General features: G+C 37.1%; 2 protein-coding genes across 5 annotated transcripts; one reads left to right on the plus strand and one right to left on the minus strand.

Moving 5' to 3' along the window:
* Nucleotides 1-216: 216 nt before the first annotated feature.
* Fuct6 (alpha-(1,6)-fucosyltransferase 8) lies at nucleotides 217-5,137 on the plus strand. Its single transcript, XM_071713622.1, has 6 exons — nucleotides 217-953; nucleotides 1,034-1,308; nucleotides 1,453-1,626; nucleotides 1,715-1,933; nucleotides 2,044-2,125; nucleotides 2,197-5,137. The coding sequence occupies exons 2-6, from the start codon at nucleotides 1,073-1,075 to the stop codon at nucleotides 3,253-3,255; spliced, it is 1,770 nt and encodes a 589-aa protein (XP_071569723.1). The 5' UTR covers nucleotides 217-953; nucleotides 1,034-1,072; the 3' UTR covers nucleotides 3,256-5,137.
* Nucleotides 5,138-6,360: 1,223 nt separating this feature from the next.
* On the minus strand, nucleotides 6,361-14,219 carry LOC139776729 (retinoblastoma-like protein 1). 4 transcript variants are annotated; one of them, XM_071713618.1, is made up of 9 exons: nucleotides 13,813-14,219; nucleotides 12,820-13,351; nucleotides 12,430-12,726; nucleotides 11,853-11,954; nucleotides 11,579-11,676; nucleotides 11,084-11,476; nucleotides 10,550-10,989; nucleotides 9,346-10,282; nucleotides 6,361-9,230 (listed from the first exon to the last, which is right to left on the minus strand). In XM_071713618.1, the coding sequence occupies exons 1-9, from the start codon at nucleotides 13,948-13,950 to the stop codon at nucleotides 9,048-9,050; spliced, it is 3,120 nt and encodes a 1,039-aa protein (XP_071569719.1). In that variant the 5' UTR covers nucleotides 13,951-14,219; the 3' UTR covers nucleotides 6,361-9,047. The 4 variants fall into 4 exon arrangements, with proteins under 4 accessions (XP_071569719.1, XP_071569718.1, XP_071569721.1 ...); XM_071713617.1 differs by having other exon boundaries at nucleotides 11,084-11,479; nucleotides 13,813-14,214; XM_071713620.1 differs by lacking the exon at nucleotides 11,853-11,954 and having other exon boundaries at nucleotides 13,813-14,205.
* Nucleotides 14,220-15,502: the final 1,283 nt, after the last annotated feature.

The raw sequence follows: 15,502 nt of genomic DNA on the forward strand, positions 1-15,502 counted from the left end.
ACAGTAACAGTAAAGTTTCGACCAATCGCGTTGCTCGATTCGGGAACGTACGGCCGTACGTTCTTGATTCAAGCAACGCGATTGGTCGAAACTTTACTGTTACTGTTACGAAAAAGTGTGTGTCCGGGGCTTAATAGCGGCCATGGGCGCGATTTTAAATTGAATTGATTTAATTACGGGGCGGGAGGGGATTTTACTACTCCAACGGGAACTGTATTATCTAGCGAGAAGCGCGCGGCGAACGGCCGACAGTGCCGACACGTAAACGTCGTAAACGCGAAAAAGCGATTGGACTGGATTGCACTCAGCCACACTCAGCACTGATTGCACGGGGAAGCCGAAGATCGAAACCGATAATTAATATCCTACTCGGGCTCCCCCGGACTCGGATGACGTTGGCACGCGCGCGACGACGGTGCCGAGCATCCCGCATATTATATCTGCGCCGTCGGAGATTGCTCGTCTCGCGACGATCTCGGTTATCTTGACATTCTTAACCCTTCTTCCAATCTCGCAACGGGACGTCACGTCGTCTCTCGTACAGTGTCATCGATTTATTATCCCACCGTTCGCGCTACTCGTGTACGTGCATGTCATGCCGGGCAAGAGATGAGCTCGAAAGGCAAAGATACAGAGCCTGCAACGATCGCATATAGCGAAAGTAATTAACGCCACTCCGTACCGTGCAGTTTGGCTTGTTTGTGTCAGGACTGTCAGGAGATGACACGCGTTTATTTTCCGATTTCCCTGCTTTGTGACGATAATCGGCAGTAACAGTTTCGGCGAGAGCACCACGCGAATTAACGCGAGGATACAATCGAGATATCTGAAGTGTTAAAAAAATCGTTACATGACGCGTATATGCGTTTACCTCTGTAGGATCGTGATTCGTGATAAATTCAATAAGCTGCGTATGTCATTCGAGAGTATTGGAGTTACTTGGGGTGAAAATTGTGTGTACAAAGTTTGAAAACAAATCAAGGATCTCTTTTGTGTATGTACATTAATTTGACGTTATTTGTTATATTTTCAGTGTCTGTAATGTGACACAAACGGAAACCATCTGTTCAAAATGGCAGCGATTTGTTCCGGACGACCTGGTTGGTTAGGGAAGCTCGGAATAGCATTGCTAGCCACATGGTTTTTGATACTGATTATATCCATCGTTCATATATTCAAGTCCAACTCGTTGTTAAGCCATGATACTGACACTGCCAACAAAGAGAACACTCAACGCCTAACACAAATGGTTAACGACTTTGAAATTCTAAAGAAGCAGAACGATGCATTAAAGAACTTTATATTAGGGTATGTTTGCGTACAGCACATTATGTGTATATGTATGTAAAAAAAATGGGAAAGTTCAGCAACACTGAAAATGCAAAAATGCAAAAATTTGAAACAGAGTACTACGATCTTTTCGTTGTATAGACTAACATAATTTTCACACAGAGAGGGATCGAAATCTATACAAGGGGACCACTTAGGCTCCGTGCAAGACAAGCTTGAGAAAGCGTCGGTCTATTATGACCTGATAGATCATCAAGATGGATCAAAACATGGTGTTCCCTCTTCAGAATATGAGGAACTGCGACGGCGATTGAGGAACAACGTTCAGGAGATGTGGTAAATATGATAATAACTGATCAGACATTAAAACAAATTATGCTTAACATGTTACGTGAAAAATTACGTGCTTAGTTTTACATTACAGGTATTACATTAGCGCCGAGTTGAATAAGTTCAAGAAGCACATTGATGAATTCACGTATGATCAAAGAGAAAAGGAAATACAGGATGTGATGAAAAATGCATGGGAGCATAAAAAGTCACTTATAATAAGTATCGATAAATTAAAGAAGACAGATGGTTACGATGAATGGCGGGAAAAAGAAGCAAAAGATTTATCTGATCTAGTTCAGAAACGATTTAGGTAATGCATCTTGCGCGATATGATATAATCTATTAAAGTATTTAATATATCAAAATTAAGCTATTTTAGTCTTGCTAACCTAATCTAGCTACCTTATATTTACTTTAAAGGTATCTACAAAATCCTGCTGATTGTAATAAGGCAAAGAAGCTGATATGTAGTTTAAATAAAGGTTGTGGTTTTGGCTGTCAGGTAAGAAAATTAAATTATGATAATCAAGTCGTTAAATAATGAAATAAAATGAGTGTATTCTTTTTCTGCAGATTCATCACATCACGTACTGCTTTTTAGTGGCTTACGGTACAGAAAGAACATTAGTAATGAAATCTAAAGGGTGGAGATATCACAAAGATGGCTGGGAATCTGTTTTTAAACCCCTCAGCGACACTTGTTTATCTACAACCGGTACTTCACATTCTAATTGGCCTGGAGATTCCTCTAAACAAGTAATATCACTGCCAATTGTAGACAACGTTTATCCTAAACCAAGGTTCCAGCCACCCAGCGTACCTGCAGACTTAGCGCCAAGACTGGAGAAGATTCACGGTCACCCTCTAGTTTGGTGGGTAGGACAAGTGTTAAAATATTTAATGCGACCTCAAGATCATGTAAAGAGAACTCTGGAGAAGGCGAAAGAGAAGCTCGGTTTTAAAAAACCTATCGTCGGTGTTCATGTGCGTAGAACAGACAAAGTAGGCACCGAGGCAGCTTATCATGACATAGATGAATATATGATTAAAGTGGAACAATATTTTGATCAACTTGAAACGAAGCCGGACGTGAAGAGAGTCTTTTTAGCCAGTGACGATCCGAAAGTGATAACAACATCTAGGAAACGTTATCCGAATTACGAAATAATAGGTGATCCAGAAATCGCCGAGACGGCGTCCGTAGCAAAACGATATTCGGATACTTCGTTGCAGGGTATAATTATCGATATCCACCTTCTGTCGGAATGCGATTACTTGGTATGCACGTTCAGTTCTCAAGTATGTCGCGTCGCATATGAGTTGATGCAAACCTTTTACGCAGACGCGTATGATAGATTTACATCCCTCGACGATATATATTATTATGGAGGACAAAATCCACATCCCCATGTAGCTATTTTAGATCATAAGCCGAGGAAGAATGGAGAGTTAGAGCTAAAAGCCGGTGACTTGATCGATGTTTTTGGTAATCATTGGGATGGTTTCTCCAAGGGCTACAACATCAGAACTAGCATGACAGGATTATTTCCTAGTTTCAAAGTTAAAAATCCTGTTGATGCCGTAGATTTCCCCAAATATTCAAATATTCCTCTGTTGGAAAAGGACGATTAAATCAGAATGGTCGAACAAAGTCATTTTCTGACAAAATGCAGTTCCAAGTGAATTGTTATTTTGGATCAAATTCTTAAGATATTAGCAAAGATGACATTGCACGATGTATATGTTTTGCTATTTGTAAACTACAATGTTAATGCTTGTAAATTGTCACAAATTAGTAAATTGTCCATGACTTGTCAAATAACAGATTATATATGTCTTTTGTATGATTATGCTTTTGACTTTAGAAGATTAAAAGTGTGATTTTTCTTGAATAGCCCAATAGAGATACCAATTTCCAAACATTTTGAAATCTTATATATGAAGTTATATTATAAGTTTATATTATATAGATAGAATCATTATATTTGAAAATATAATGACTCGAAATATGTAATATTCCAATGTTCTTAATATTTTATTGGCAAATCGAATTTGTTCTGTATATGTATACATAGATGTAGTATATAGGGTATCACCTAATTCGCGCCCACTATTCATACAGCGATATAGAATATCAAAGATTGAGTCAAAAAGTCCTGAGCCATTTCTTTCTATTATGCCATCTTTTAGCCGGGAGCCGTGCACCTGGTAGTATGAGTGAGTACACACTACCAGGCGCGCGACTCACTGACATACGCCCAGCTAAAAGACAGTGCTGATTGGATTGACTTTACTCAATAATTAATGCTTTACTAAGCATTATAGAAAAAAATGGTTCAAGACTTTTCGACTCAATTTTTGATAAGGAATATCGAGTATAAATAGTGAGCGCGAATTAGGTGATATACCCTATATAAAGATGTTCTATATATACATAGATGTTCCAGATAATATTTTAATATTAGATGTAACAGACTGAAAAAAGGTTTATAGTGCGTATAAAAATACCCGATGTTTGTGCCAATGCATTATCATGATCATGAAACATTGTTTACATTGACGAGCTGAAATTTGATGTCCTTGGAAAATACGTAAAAAATAGAAGTTTGTTATTTATGGCGCGCTCTAATATACTTTGTAAAGAAATTCGTTAAATTACTTCGCTTGCGAATGATTTGTATCAATGTTTATCACAACAATCGAATTGTATAATATAGAATATCCTAGAAAGCGTTTGTATATTTTGATGAAATAGAGTGATTTTCAAATAAGTTTCTTATAATGACATAGTACGTTGTATATTTCTATATAAAATACAATATTAAATTGGGAAAAATAATTTTACAAAATTTTTCCCTAATGTCACTAAATTTTATTCCCTCAATGCAATGCTTTACTATGAAAATGTCTTTGTATAATTGTTACAAATTAAATGGATCTAAAAACATAAGAAAAATTATGAAAATAATTTTGACATAAATACTTGTATTTTTAAATACACATATGTACTTTGCAAGGTATACTATTATGTGTCTAGTTTAACGGTAGTGGAGCCCCCCGCAAGGGGGCGGAACCTACTGCCTCCACACACTTTCCACGTGAGACGAGTTGCCACATGGGTTTACAATTTCCACGCGTGGAAAGTCTACGCATGTACGTACTTTGCAAGGCACACTATTACTACGTTTACGCAAGCGTTACTACTGTAGTAACTTACAATAATTCCTCCGCGTAAACGGGATTTTCTTTCGCGTAAACGGGATTTTGTGTGAATTATCGTAAGTTACTACAGAAGTAACGCTCGCGTAAACGTAGTATATGTGTCTAGTTTAACGGTAGTGGAGCCCCCCGCAGGGGGGCGGAACCTACTGCCTCCACGCATACACTTTCCACGTGAGACGAGTTGCCTGGTTGCCACATGGGTTTACAACTTTTCACGCATGGAAAGTATTGGAAAGTTCACGCATGTAATCAAAAAGAGAAATTATCAATAAAGAATGACTGATCTCCTTGAGTAGTCCGTTTTTTTCCAGAAATAGATTATTATCAATAAGCTCTAGCATATCTTCACTTTCTAAATTCAACAATTTGGAAACAAATGTTGGGTTTTGTAGGCCTTCAGTTTTAGAATCAAACTTAGAATCATGTTGTTTATTGGACAATTGTTGGTAGTTGGTGAAATCACCATAGATATAATCACCATCAGCATATTCTTTGTCTGACTTGCTCCGTTTTAAATTTGAATTGTCAATTTAATGGATATTTTCGTTGCGTGATGAGTCCACAATTATTTTAGCTTGGTCACTTAGGGTGCAGTCCCACCCAAGTAGAGAAAAAAGCGGAATGGAAAGCAAGCACAGTGGGGAGTAACTAAGGGTGCCGTCCCATGCAGGACGGAATTTCGGAAAACGGAATCTCGGAATCATTCTGATTGGTTAGCCCCATGGGGCACAGTACAAGCCCCATGAGGCTAACCAATCAGAATGATTCCGAGATTCCGTTTTCCGAAATTCCGTCCTGCATGGGACGGCATCCTAATCAGAACGTTTCTCCAAATATTCGTTCCGATTTTATATGACCGGGTTCCCCATGTACCAAGAAAATCGGAAATACGTAAATATTAAAAATCATTTTTTATTAATTATACTTCATAGAAATGATTAATATTATAAGATAATATCTGTCTAAAATAAATGTGTGGAACAATCTCATGGAATATATTTTACGGAAAAACAAAGATAATTCAAAATTATTCTAAATTTTAGGTTAGAATTCTTTCCGTTTTTCCGTAAAAAATCGTCCATGGGGAATCCAGTCATCTAAAAGCGGAACGGAATGAAGAAAGAATTGGGAAGAGTTAAATATACATATTATCGTCTTTTAAAGAAACGTTCTGATTGGTTACCCCCTATACTCTGCTTCTTTTCCGTTCCGCTTTTTCCTCTACGTGGGACTGCACCCTCAGTGCGGATAAAATAAAAACTTGCGGATAAAAGTCGGCGGAACGAACGTAAAAGAGGTCGAACCAATCACGAGCGTTCCGCCAATTCCGCATTGCGCATACGTTCCGTACCATGGAATCGCACCATGAGACGACACAATAAATTAATCAAGTATTGCGACCCTTTTAAGGAGGTTGAAATATATTTTTTTATTATACTGCCAATTTATTTCCATATTACAATACTACTTTATATGCATAAAAGATGATCAATAGCAATTCATTGTACGCCGATAAAACTTTTTACACTTTTTATTTATAAAAAACCTACATATTAGTAATCGCTTTTAGTCGTGCATGCATACTGTATAAAGAGAAGCAATCTCATATTCTTCTTTTTAGCCTAAAAACTTTGAAAGTACAATATAAATTAAGTTTAAGGGGATGCTGGAGCCGTCTGTTTTACCGGCATTTTGTTGTCGGCACGTAGCGTCGTTAATATTTGACAGAATTAAAAATCCTTCTCCAGAATTGCAGTACATACATTAATGATTCAGGGGAACTCCGATTTTATATAGAAAACGAGAAAAAATTACGGAAGTACAGATTTCCTTATCTACTTTTATCCCAATATGGCGTCTCGAGTAGCGGCGAGCTGTCAGCTCGTCACAAGATGTATTTCAAGTTCCCCTGAATTGCACAACAATAAAAACATCGATAAACCCCCCAAATCAAGATTTGGAAGCGTAATATAAAAGTATAATGTCGAGGTGTATCGTGCGTATGTGTGCGTGCAATGTAGCGTGCTATCCTTGTCTATATCTTTGTCTATACAAGGACAGATATAGTCGGTGAGCACTTCTTTATCGACGCTGATCGAGTTCGCCTGCGGCTCCAGCATCCCCTTAATGATAAAAACAAGCAACAAAAATTGTAAAACAAGTTTCCGCATATAATTTCGTTATAATCAGTAGGAAAAAAATTAACCGAAGAGACCCAGTATGCTGTTCTAAACAAATAAAAATCAAAATAACATAAGTCATCTCATGCACAACACAAATATTTATATTCAATTATTATTTTAAAGTATACTCTAATATATATATTTTTTCTCTCTCAATTCGCGATTGATATTCATTTGTATTCGAGTTACCAAGTCCTTGCAATGCAATAAATACAATAATTGTCTTTAACTCGCTTCATAATTTTATACACTGCTCGATAATAAATGGCAAATCAATGAGATCATAGTGAATTTAGAAATATTTACATCTACTTTGAGTTTTTCAATTCTCGACAAACTCTAAATTTTAAAAGATACAAATATCTTAATATTAAGATAGAAAATGCACTTATAATGAATACAATTGATTTTGTCTCCAATTTATTTGGATCAATGTTTTTCTTTTAAAGAAAATAAATTTAAGAAAACTATTACTCAACTGGCATTACTCAACATTTGTATTTGCTGTGAGTATTCGTTGTTTTAGCTGTTCAAATTTATCGTTAAAAGTCTACTTTTATCAAGCGGTTGAAACTGTATTTGTTTATAGACTCTGTATATGATTTTGATCGCGGAACAGAAAAAAATGTCGTAATTTTTTTTTTTGATAAATCATAATATTTGGAATAGTCAGAACAATTTCCAGTGTGGAAGATACATACCAAATACTTCACAAATATTGACTAGGTTTACCTTTACAAGATATAATGCAAATACCGAGCTGATCACAACAATCAAAAACAAGAGTTTTTATATAATTAATATCATATTTTTTATTCAACTTTACAAATTCAAAATGTGTATACAGAATGGTCCATTGCAACTGGATAGTATTTTAACGGTAGATACTATAAATCCAAAATTAAAAAGCCAATAATTTTTTAATCGAGTGATTAATATGTTTCGTGAGTCAAAAGCGATTAAAGGATTTTTGATGGATCCAAAATTTCGGAAACGTAAATAAATACCAAAATATTACTCAGCTTATTTGACTTTAATTGAATAGAATATTTATTTAATATTTGTTAACGCGATAGAGTTGATGTTAAAAAGTAAATAATTACGATAAATGATAATAAAAATGTTCGAGAAGAATCAGTTTCAAGTTTCCGTCTAAAAATCTATCATTAAAATAATTTTTTTCGTTGTCAGTAGACCACTTCGTATATCGTAGTGTGAATTACAAATTTATTGTCACGATAATACTACCATGTTTTTTGCGATTTTTCCTATTTAATTTCCTATTTAAATCTATATGTTATGTACGCTAAAAATAATTAATTCGACAATCCTAACTTCTAAAATTTCCGATGATTTTATAGAATCACTGGCGAATATTCTACAAAATCGCCAGCAATTTTATCACAAAACTAATTATCACTAGAATATATGGATGTACATATGTTTTTACTTTTGTATTTCTAAGGATAATTTTACATAACAATCATGATCAAAAGGCAACAGTAGACACATTTAAAAAAAGTCATATTTGTTTTCAAATAATTCTAAAAATGTTTCATGTTAACAATAACATAATGCATGGAAAGTGTAATATGCGAGTTTCAAAGTTATAATCCACATTACACGACTTTGCGTTTTATACTGCTCGAAAGACAGTTTGGTTCTGTAAATTATAAATTAACAAAAAAGTCTACTCTGATAAGATAAAAGTCAACGAAGAATACTGGAAATTGAATTCTGACTTTACACTAAATAAAATTACAAACAACATTACAGCATCCTTATATGATGTGAACGATATTTTATTGGGCCTTTCCAATTTTCTAGAATGACTATACCTGAGAAACGAACATCTCACATTTATGCCAGAAGACAGCCAAGAGACTGGCTTTCATCTGTTTCATGTAGGTTTCTTCGTTTTTTGCAAATCAATTCGTATGCAAATAAGAAGCAGATTAAACATACTCCTCGTCCTCATCCATAAACTACGATTGACATCGTCATTCCACCACATTCCGCTTATTGATTTTGCGTTCGTCGTTCTCCAATGATATTTTCTAATTTCCGTGCAACAAAAGTTGCAGTTTTTTTAGGAGATGAACCTTCCGTCATTTCTACATCCGTGTCATCGGTAAGTAATCGCTTTCCTACACTTTTTTTCGCGTCCACAGAAATCATCATCTTATTGATAGCTTCTAAATCCTGAAAAATGTATCAATTATATAAGAACAAAGAAGAATCAGTTTTCACAAAAATCCATAGATTTAAAAGTTAATTATAAAACTTATATTTTAAATTTTAAAAATATATATTTTACCTTAGCAGGGCTACGACTGAAGCAATAACTTAATTGCGGCGCCGGTGATGCACTGATAGCCTTCGGATCTAGAGTGCGTGTCATAATACTACTAGTGACACGTCTCACTGGAGAATTAGCAGGTGCCTTTCCTTTCGGTAAAGGACTCAACGAGAGATTCATGACGCTACCGCGAGCCGATCCGAATTTGTTCGCAAATTCCTTGACCTGCGGAACATACATCGTGTTATAGAACTTGATTAGGTCGCCGCGTATCTCTCCATTAAAGTTTTGCGACGTTCCGGCCATATTTGTCGGCGTTGGTGGAGTTATATTTTCCCCTAACATAGTATTATCCTCCGATCTTTCGTTACCAGTTGTCCCCAGATCACCGTCATTAGAAACTTTTTCGATAAGCACCGATCTATATATATGTGACTCCGCCTGCGGTTGTAGACGATAACACCGCATGATTTCCGTGAACGAGTTTCTCTCCATCCTGACCAGTTTACATATTACATAAATTGCACACATTAAGATCTGATCGAGATGCCGGTCCTTCATCAATTTGGTACGTTCCTTGATGGAGTATTCGAAGATTGTCCATATCTTTTTCTTATCGTTATCCGATATCTCCAATGAATTGCACAAGTCCTGCATACGTACACACGCAAGATTGTAGAACTTTCGGAAGAACAGTGCAACGGAGCCCGTTCTCTTCGGTTTAGCCGCATCTTTGTTCGTCGCTTGTGCGGAATTATTTAACGCTTGTGTGCCTGACGCTTTAGAAATAGTAATTTGATCGGGTACTAAGATTATCCTTTGACCATTGTCTAATACCATTCTATTAGAGGACAACACACTCTGCCCAACACGAAGGACGCTTTGACCGGTGATTCTGGTCTCGGAAAATAATCGCTTTTTTGCTACACCAGATGCTGCGATAGGAGACTGAAATCTAAATCATATATAACTTAATATACATTATTTTGCACGATTTGAAGAAAATAATAAAGCTCAATAACTATATTATTATAATCTATGCAACTATCATTATATAAATTGTAATCACACAATTATATATTCTTATAACTTTTTCCAATCTTTTTCTGGTTCGTGTATGTATACGTACTCTATACGTACATTTATAGCAGTTTTAAATTTTCGAAAGAATCATAAATTCGATCACTTTTTTTGTGTGTCCTTTCAGTTAAATAAATTATACCTTTCCGAAGCGGATGAAATTGGACTTTGTTGAACATCATGATGAGTACGTTCCCGATCTAAAGCAATCCGTCTTAATACAGGTTGACCAGGAGCGTTCGGATCAGTAGTTTCCAAAGTACCAGGCAAAGAAACTTCCTCACAACTCGGCACACCGTCCAGCAAAGACTCGATGGTTTGCCACAAAGGACTATCACTTTGCCAAGCCAAGGACTCCAGAATCTTCTCTTCGATCTGATTCAAGTGCTTGACAACATCTCGCGACAATTGATCTTCGGCTCTTACTATAATTTCTATGACCTTATAGAAATAGTAAGCATCCAGATTCAAAGCCTTCAATATCCAGGGGAATATCTTATCATTGCTTTTGTATGAATATATAACTATTTCAAGACAGCAGGCAAAAAGGCATTGGATAAAGACTTCGTTCAAAAGAAGATTCTGCAACAAATAATTATTAAGATATAAATACTAGTTAATAAATGCTACTTCAATAATTTTTTATCTATAATTATCTCCATTTGTATAAACTTACAGTTATGTCATCATTCGGTTTTTTGCGTTTCTCGTCGTTTAAAATCATTTCTAGAAGTTTGTAAAACAGGGTTTGTCCCATGAGAAGGCGCTTCTTTCCAAAGTCAGATGGACCGTTATTTACATTAGTGATATTTGCATTATTATTATAGTTTGCACAAAATTGTTCACCAATCTGTTTAACTTTTGCCTCAAGTAAGGACTTAACGTCTTGAGAACAGTTGTTGAGCATCTGTAATAGACTTTCGCTTGGAGCAGATTGTCCAGCTATCAAAGCTTGTAACTTAATAACACTTTGAGTTGCCGTAGTCACTGGTGTTATATTAGACATGTCCTTCGATCGAAGGTATTTACGTCCGGTCAATGGCGTAGGAGGTGCCAAATATTGTTGTATCTGCTATAAAAAAATTAAGTTATGCAGACATTATATGTAAGAAATATAATATGCTTACTATTATCGAGATAAAATAAATATAATAATCTTTCTAAAACTTACCCCAGCATGTTGTTCTCTCTTCATTTGCAATCGTTCGTGAAAATCTTCAATGTTCATCATTTGCGTAGGAGAACCAATGTTTTCATTAGCGTCATGGCCTGAAACAAGAATCATATATTTATATCAAATTTATACTTGTAACTTGAAAAACTATAGGCAAATATAAAAACTATAACTAGCCTGATTTTATTTGAAAAGTATGTGATTAGTAAACAGAAGAAATTAGTTTAATTATTTGCAAAACAGAAGCACACACAAGATATTATAAACCCACCTTGTAAGACTTCATGTTTACTAAACTGGACATGCTTAGCACCACTTTGGTCAAATATATCTGAATTTGATACATCACTCAAATTTACTCTTCTCCATTCCGCTATAAAGCAATCACGACAAAGCAAATACACAAATTTATTTATAAAAAAAAGTAAAATAAACTTAATAAACTAAATAGATTGCTAGGAATGTATCTTCTTTTTTAGCTTTTCTTTTTTCAACTAGAAACAATCTACAAGTTCGGATAGCTTCATTGTATAAATTGTGCGTATATATACATATATATTACAAATAATAAATAATAAAGTTTAAAAAAAAAAGATAAATGAGTATAATGTTAATGTGTTAAAATTTCATTTAGACTTAACATAATCCAAGTTGCAAACAATTATTAAATGTGCAGCATATACATTTTTACTTATCAATTCATGAAGATATTTACAGAAGCAAAATAAGCTAGCAGAAAGCATGCAAGATTATAATATAAGCTTACAACAATGCATGTGTTTTATTTCTTACATCAATACTAATTACTATGCATAGAGCAAAACTCTTAATTTAATTGTAAATTTTACCTAAGAAAATTCTTTCATCGAAGTCTCCGACACTTAGCATACGCTGTTCATAAGATTTGTTAATGGCCTTGTTATTACCATCAAAATTCAACGCCTCTAGCATACCGGAGAAATTTGACTGATCACCACGCAAGATCTTTTCATTAAATAGCTTGTTGATATAATTCTTCACACAGTACTCCTTTATGGCTTTAGCCTCAACAGCAATTGCATCATGACGCTCACACAGCAAATTAATAATGCAATTTGGTGTTTGTGGTGGAGCATAATTATCATCGTTGAAATTTGCTGGTAAGCCTGTAAATTAGAAAACATCAGATGGGATTGTTCCTGTTAGATCATGATTGTTACACATGTGCTTCCTTTAAGACTCATTCCAAGGATACTCACCAGGAAAATTAGGATTCAGCAAGTCTTTTCTGTTAGCCAATAGAGCGTTGTTGTATACAAGATCACAGCAAACCAGCAAGAGGTGGTAAGAGTTAACAAGATCGTCAGAGATATCATGAATTGCACCTTTTATGCATATAAAGAGCGTCCAGCAGAATTCAAAGACCCTGCTGGGTGTACAGGGCACCGCTTTGTGCCTCCTAGATCTAGGTGGTCTAGAGGTATCCTCTCGTGGATCCTTGAATATATCAGCAAATATCGGCTGATATTTCTTAAATATAACCATGGATACTGAGAAATTAGCTTCTAGCTTTTCTATCCTGGCACGAAAGTCCTGTGGCATATTTGCCATATCTGCCCAGGATTTGCTCTTTGTAAAGAACTGTATCAGTGGCAGATTACACAGTTGCAAGAGACGGGTCAGCGACACGCAGTTGCCTTCTACATTAGTGCCTGGTCTTCCTACTGTAGGTATAGAGAACTTTCTACAAGCTACGTATACTGCACATCCTATCCAGTGCAACTGGTCACCCTACAAATATACATTAGAAATCCTGTTTAAACCAATAACTCATATACATATATATCACATTAAAGTATCATCAGGGAATAAAGTAAAAAAGCAGTAATATTATTCATAGAAAATAATGGGGTTCTACGAAATAAAGAAACACAAAGATCTTGAAGTATTAGGGTTTCCGCGATATTTAAAATACATGCAGATACCGCGAAAATCGAATCAATCAACGAGCAATTTCGACGACGCGATCTTGTCGGAATTAACGCGCCAAATAATTTCGTCCCTGTCGCGCTTTGAATAATCCTTCGTAAGGTAAAGGAATCGCCCGAACGTCGCACACTTCGTCTCGCGGGGAAGATCCCGAAAACGATCACATCGCAGTCATCGCACTGAGCCGTCATTCTCGGCGTTTCGCGCGAAGCAATATCGAATTTGCCATCGGAACAGTCCCGTTATCGCAAGATAAATACTACCTCAAGGGTGTAGTTCTGCCGGATAGTCTCATAGGATTTCCAGGCCTCGGACGCGGCGGTCGCATCCATATTCAGCTTCTGGCAAAGATCCTGGTGCCGCCCGTACATCGAATCCTCAATATCGTCCGACTGCCCCATCCTTGCGCGTCGTAGTCCAGCCAAACGATAGAAATCAGACGAGATACCGCAGGGAAAACACTTTTACACCGCCATACAAAAACTTCGTTGCGTCGTAACGGGGTTGCCGCGGGGGCTTGGCGGGAAACGACACGAGCGCCGACATATTTGCCATGTTGGCGGGAAACGTAATGCAGCAGTGGTACCGCCAATAGTGCGTTCGCCCGACGCGAACGCGTGCGTTCACGGCGTGGGACACCGTCCAGCCAATAAAATGACCGTATTAGCATCTTAAAGCCCCGGACACACACTTTTTCGTAACAGTGGCTACGGTCAACGTGACGCTACAAATGCTTTGGAGCGTTCTTCTTCTCTTTCTTTCTTCATTGAAAAAAAAGAGAAGAGGAATGCTTCGAAGCATTTGTAGCGTCACGTTGGCCGTAGCCAGTAAAGGCCATTGCACGTAATGCTGGGTCTACAATTACTGCGTTCGGCAATACAAATCTGAGGCGTCGGAGTGCTCTTTTACCTCGCAAATCGTTCAGTAGTGCGATTCTGTAACTCGTTATGAGGTATCGACTATCGTTGCGCAGATATTTTATATGGTAAAAAAGCTGCGCAATTGTCGTTATAGCTCATAACGACGGCATAACGAGTTACAGAATTGCACTACAGGGCCCATATTCTGTACACGCTTACCGACAACTATCGGTTCGATAAGCGTTGTTGCGTAGGTTTTTCATATCGTATAAAAGCTGCGCAACGACGCTTATCGAACCGATAGTTGTCGGTAAGCGTGTACAGAATTGGGCCCCAGCATTATAGGCAATGCCGAACGATTTGCGAGGTAATGCTGGGTCTACAATGGAAGTCGCAAAGTCGTGAGTCGCAAGAATTGACCAATCACAGTCGATTATTCTCCTCAAATTCGTTTGTGATTGGTCAATTCTTGCGACTCACGACTTTGCGACTCGCATTGTAGACCTAGCATAAAAGAGCACTCCGACGCCTCAGATTTGTATTTCCGAACGCAGTAATTGGCTGCGTTCGGGGAGCGCGCTATTAAGAATGTTCAGTGTAAAACTCGGGGCAGATGGCGCCATGGCGTTCTGTCCTGTCATGGCGGCGTCACTAACACTAACTCAATATACATGTGTGGGTTGGTGTATCTGTGAGCACATCCGTGAGATATAAGGTCTGTTTTCTGTTGCTGCACTGCTGAACTAGTGCACTCTAGTACAGAACTAGTGTACTAGAGTGCACTAGTTCAGCAGTGCAGCAACAGAAAACAAACCTTATATCTCACGGATGTGCTCACAGATACACCAACCACACATGTATATTGAGTTAGTGTTAGTGACGCCGCCATGACAGGACAGAACGCCATGGCGCCATCTGCCCCGAGTTTTACACTGAACATTCCTAATTAGCGCTATTTGCTTATTCTATCCTTGTTCTACACTTGATGAGCGATAAAGATAGAATGATGCAATAGCGCTAATAGCGCGCTCCCCGAACGCAGCCAATGGGAGTCGCAAAGTCGTGAGTCGCAAGAATTGACCAATCACAGTCG

This window comes from Temnothorax nylanderi, unplaced genomic scaffold (assembly GCF_030848795.1).
Source record: "Temnothorax nylanderi isolate EJ_2023f unplaced genomic scaffold, tnyl_v1.0 TNYL_tig0126_pilon, whole genome shotgun sequence".
NCBI lineage: Eukaryota > Metazoa > Arthropoda > Insecta > Hymenoptera > Formicidae > Temnothorax > Temnothorax nylanderi.

What these genes read in the sequence shown, in the direction of transcription:
- Fuct6 (XM_071713622.1), top strand. Translation starts at nt 1,073, where the DNA reads ATGGCAGCGATTTGTTCCGGACGACCTGGTTGGTTAGGGAAGCTCGGA. An exon ending in AACAACGTTCAGGAGATGTG is followed by an intron (nt 1,627 to 1,714) that starts GTAAATATGATA and finishes TTTACATTACAG; the next exon opens with GTATTACATTAGCGCCGAGT. An exon ending in GTTGTGGTTTTGGCTGTCAG is followed by an intron (nt 2,126 to 2,196) that starts GTAAGAAAATTA and finishes CTTTTTCTGCAG; the next exon opens with ATTCATCACATCACGTACTG.
- LOC139776729 (XM_071713617.1), bottom strand. Translation starts at nt 13,950, where the DNA reads ATGGGGCAGTCGGACGATATTGAGGATTCGATGTACGGGCGGCACCAG. An exon ending in AGAGAGAACAACATGCTGGG is followed by an intron (nt 11,480 to 11,578) that starts GTAAGTTTTAGA and finishes ATTTTTTTATAG; the next exon opens with CAGATACAACAATATTTGGC. An exon ending in ATTTCATCCGCTTCGGAAAG is followed by an intron (nt 10,283 to 10,549) that starts GTATAATTTATT and finishes TATATGATTTAG; the next exon opens with ATTTCAGTCTCCTATCGCAG.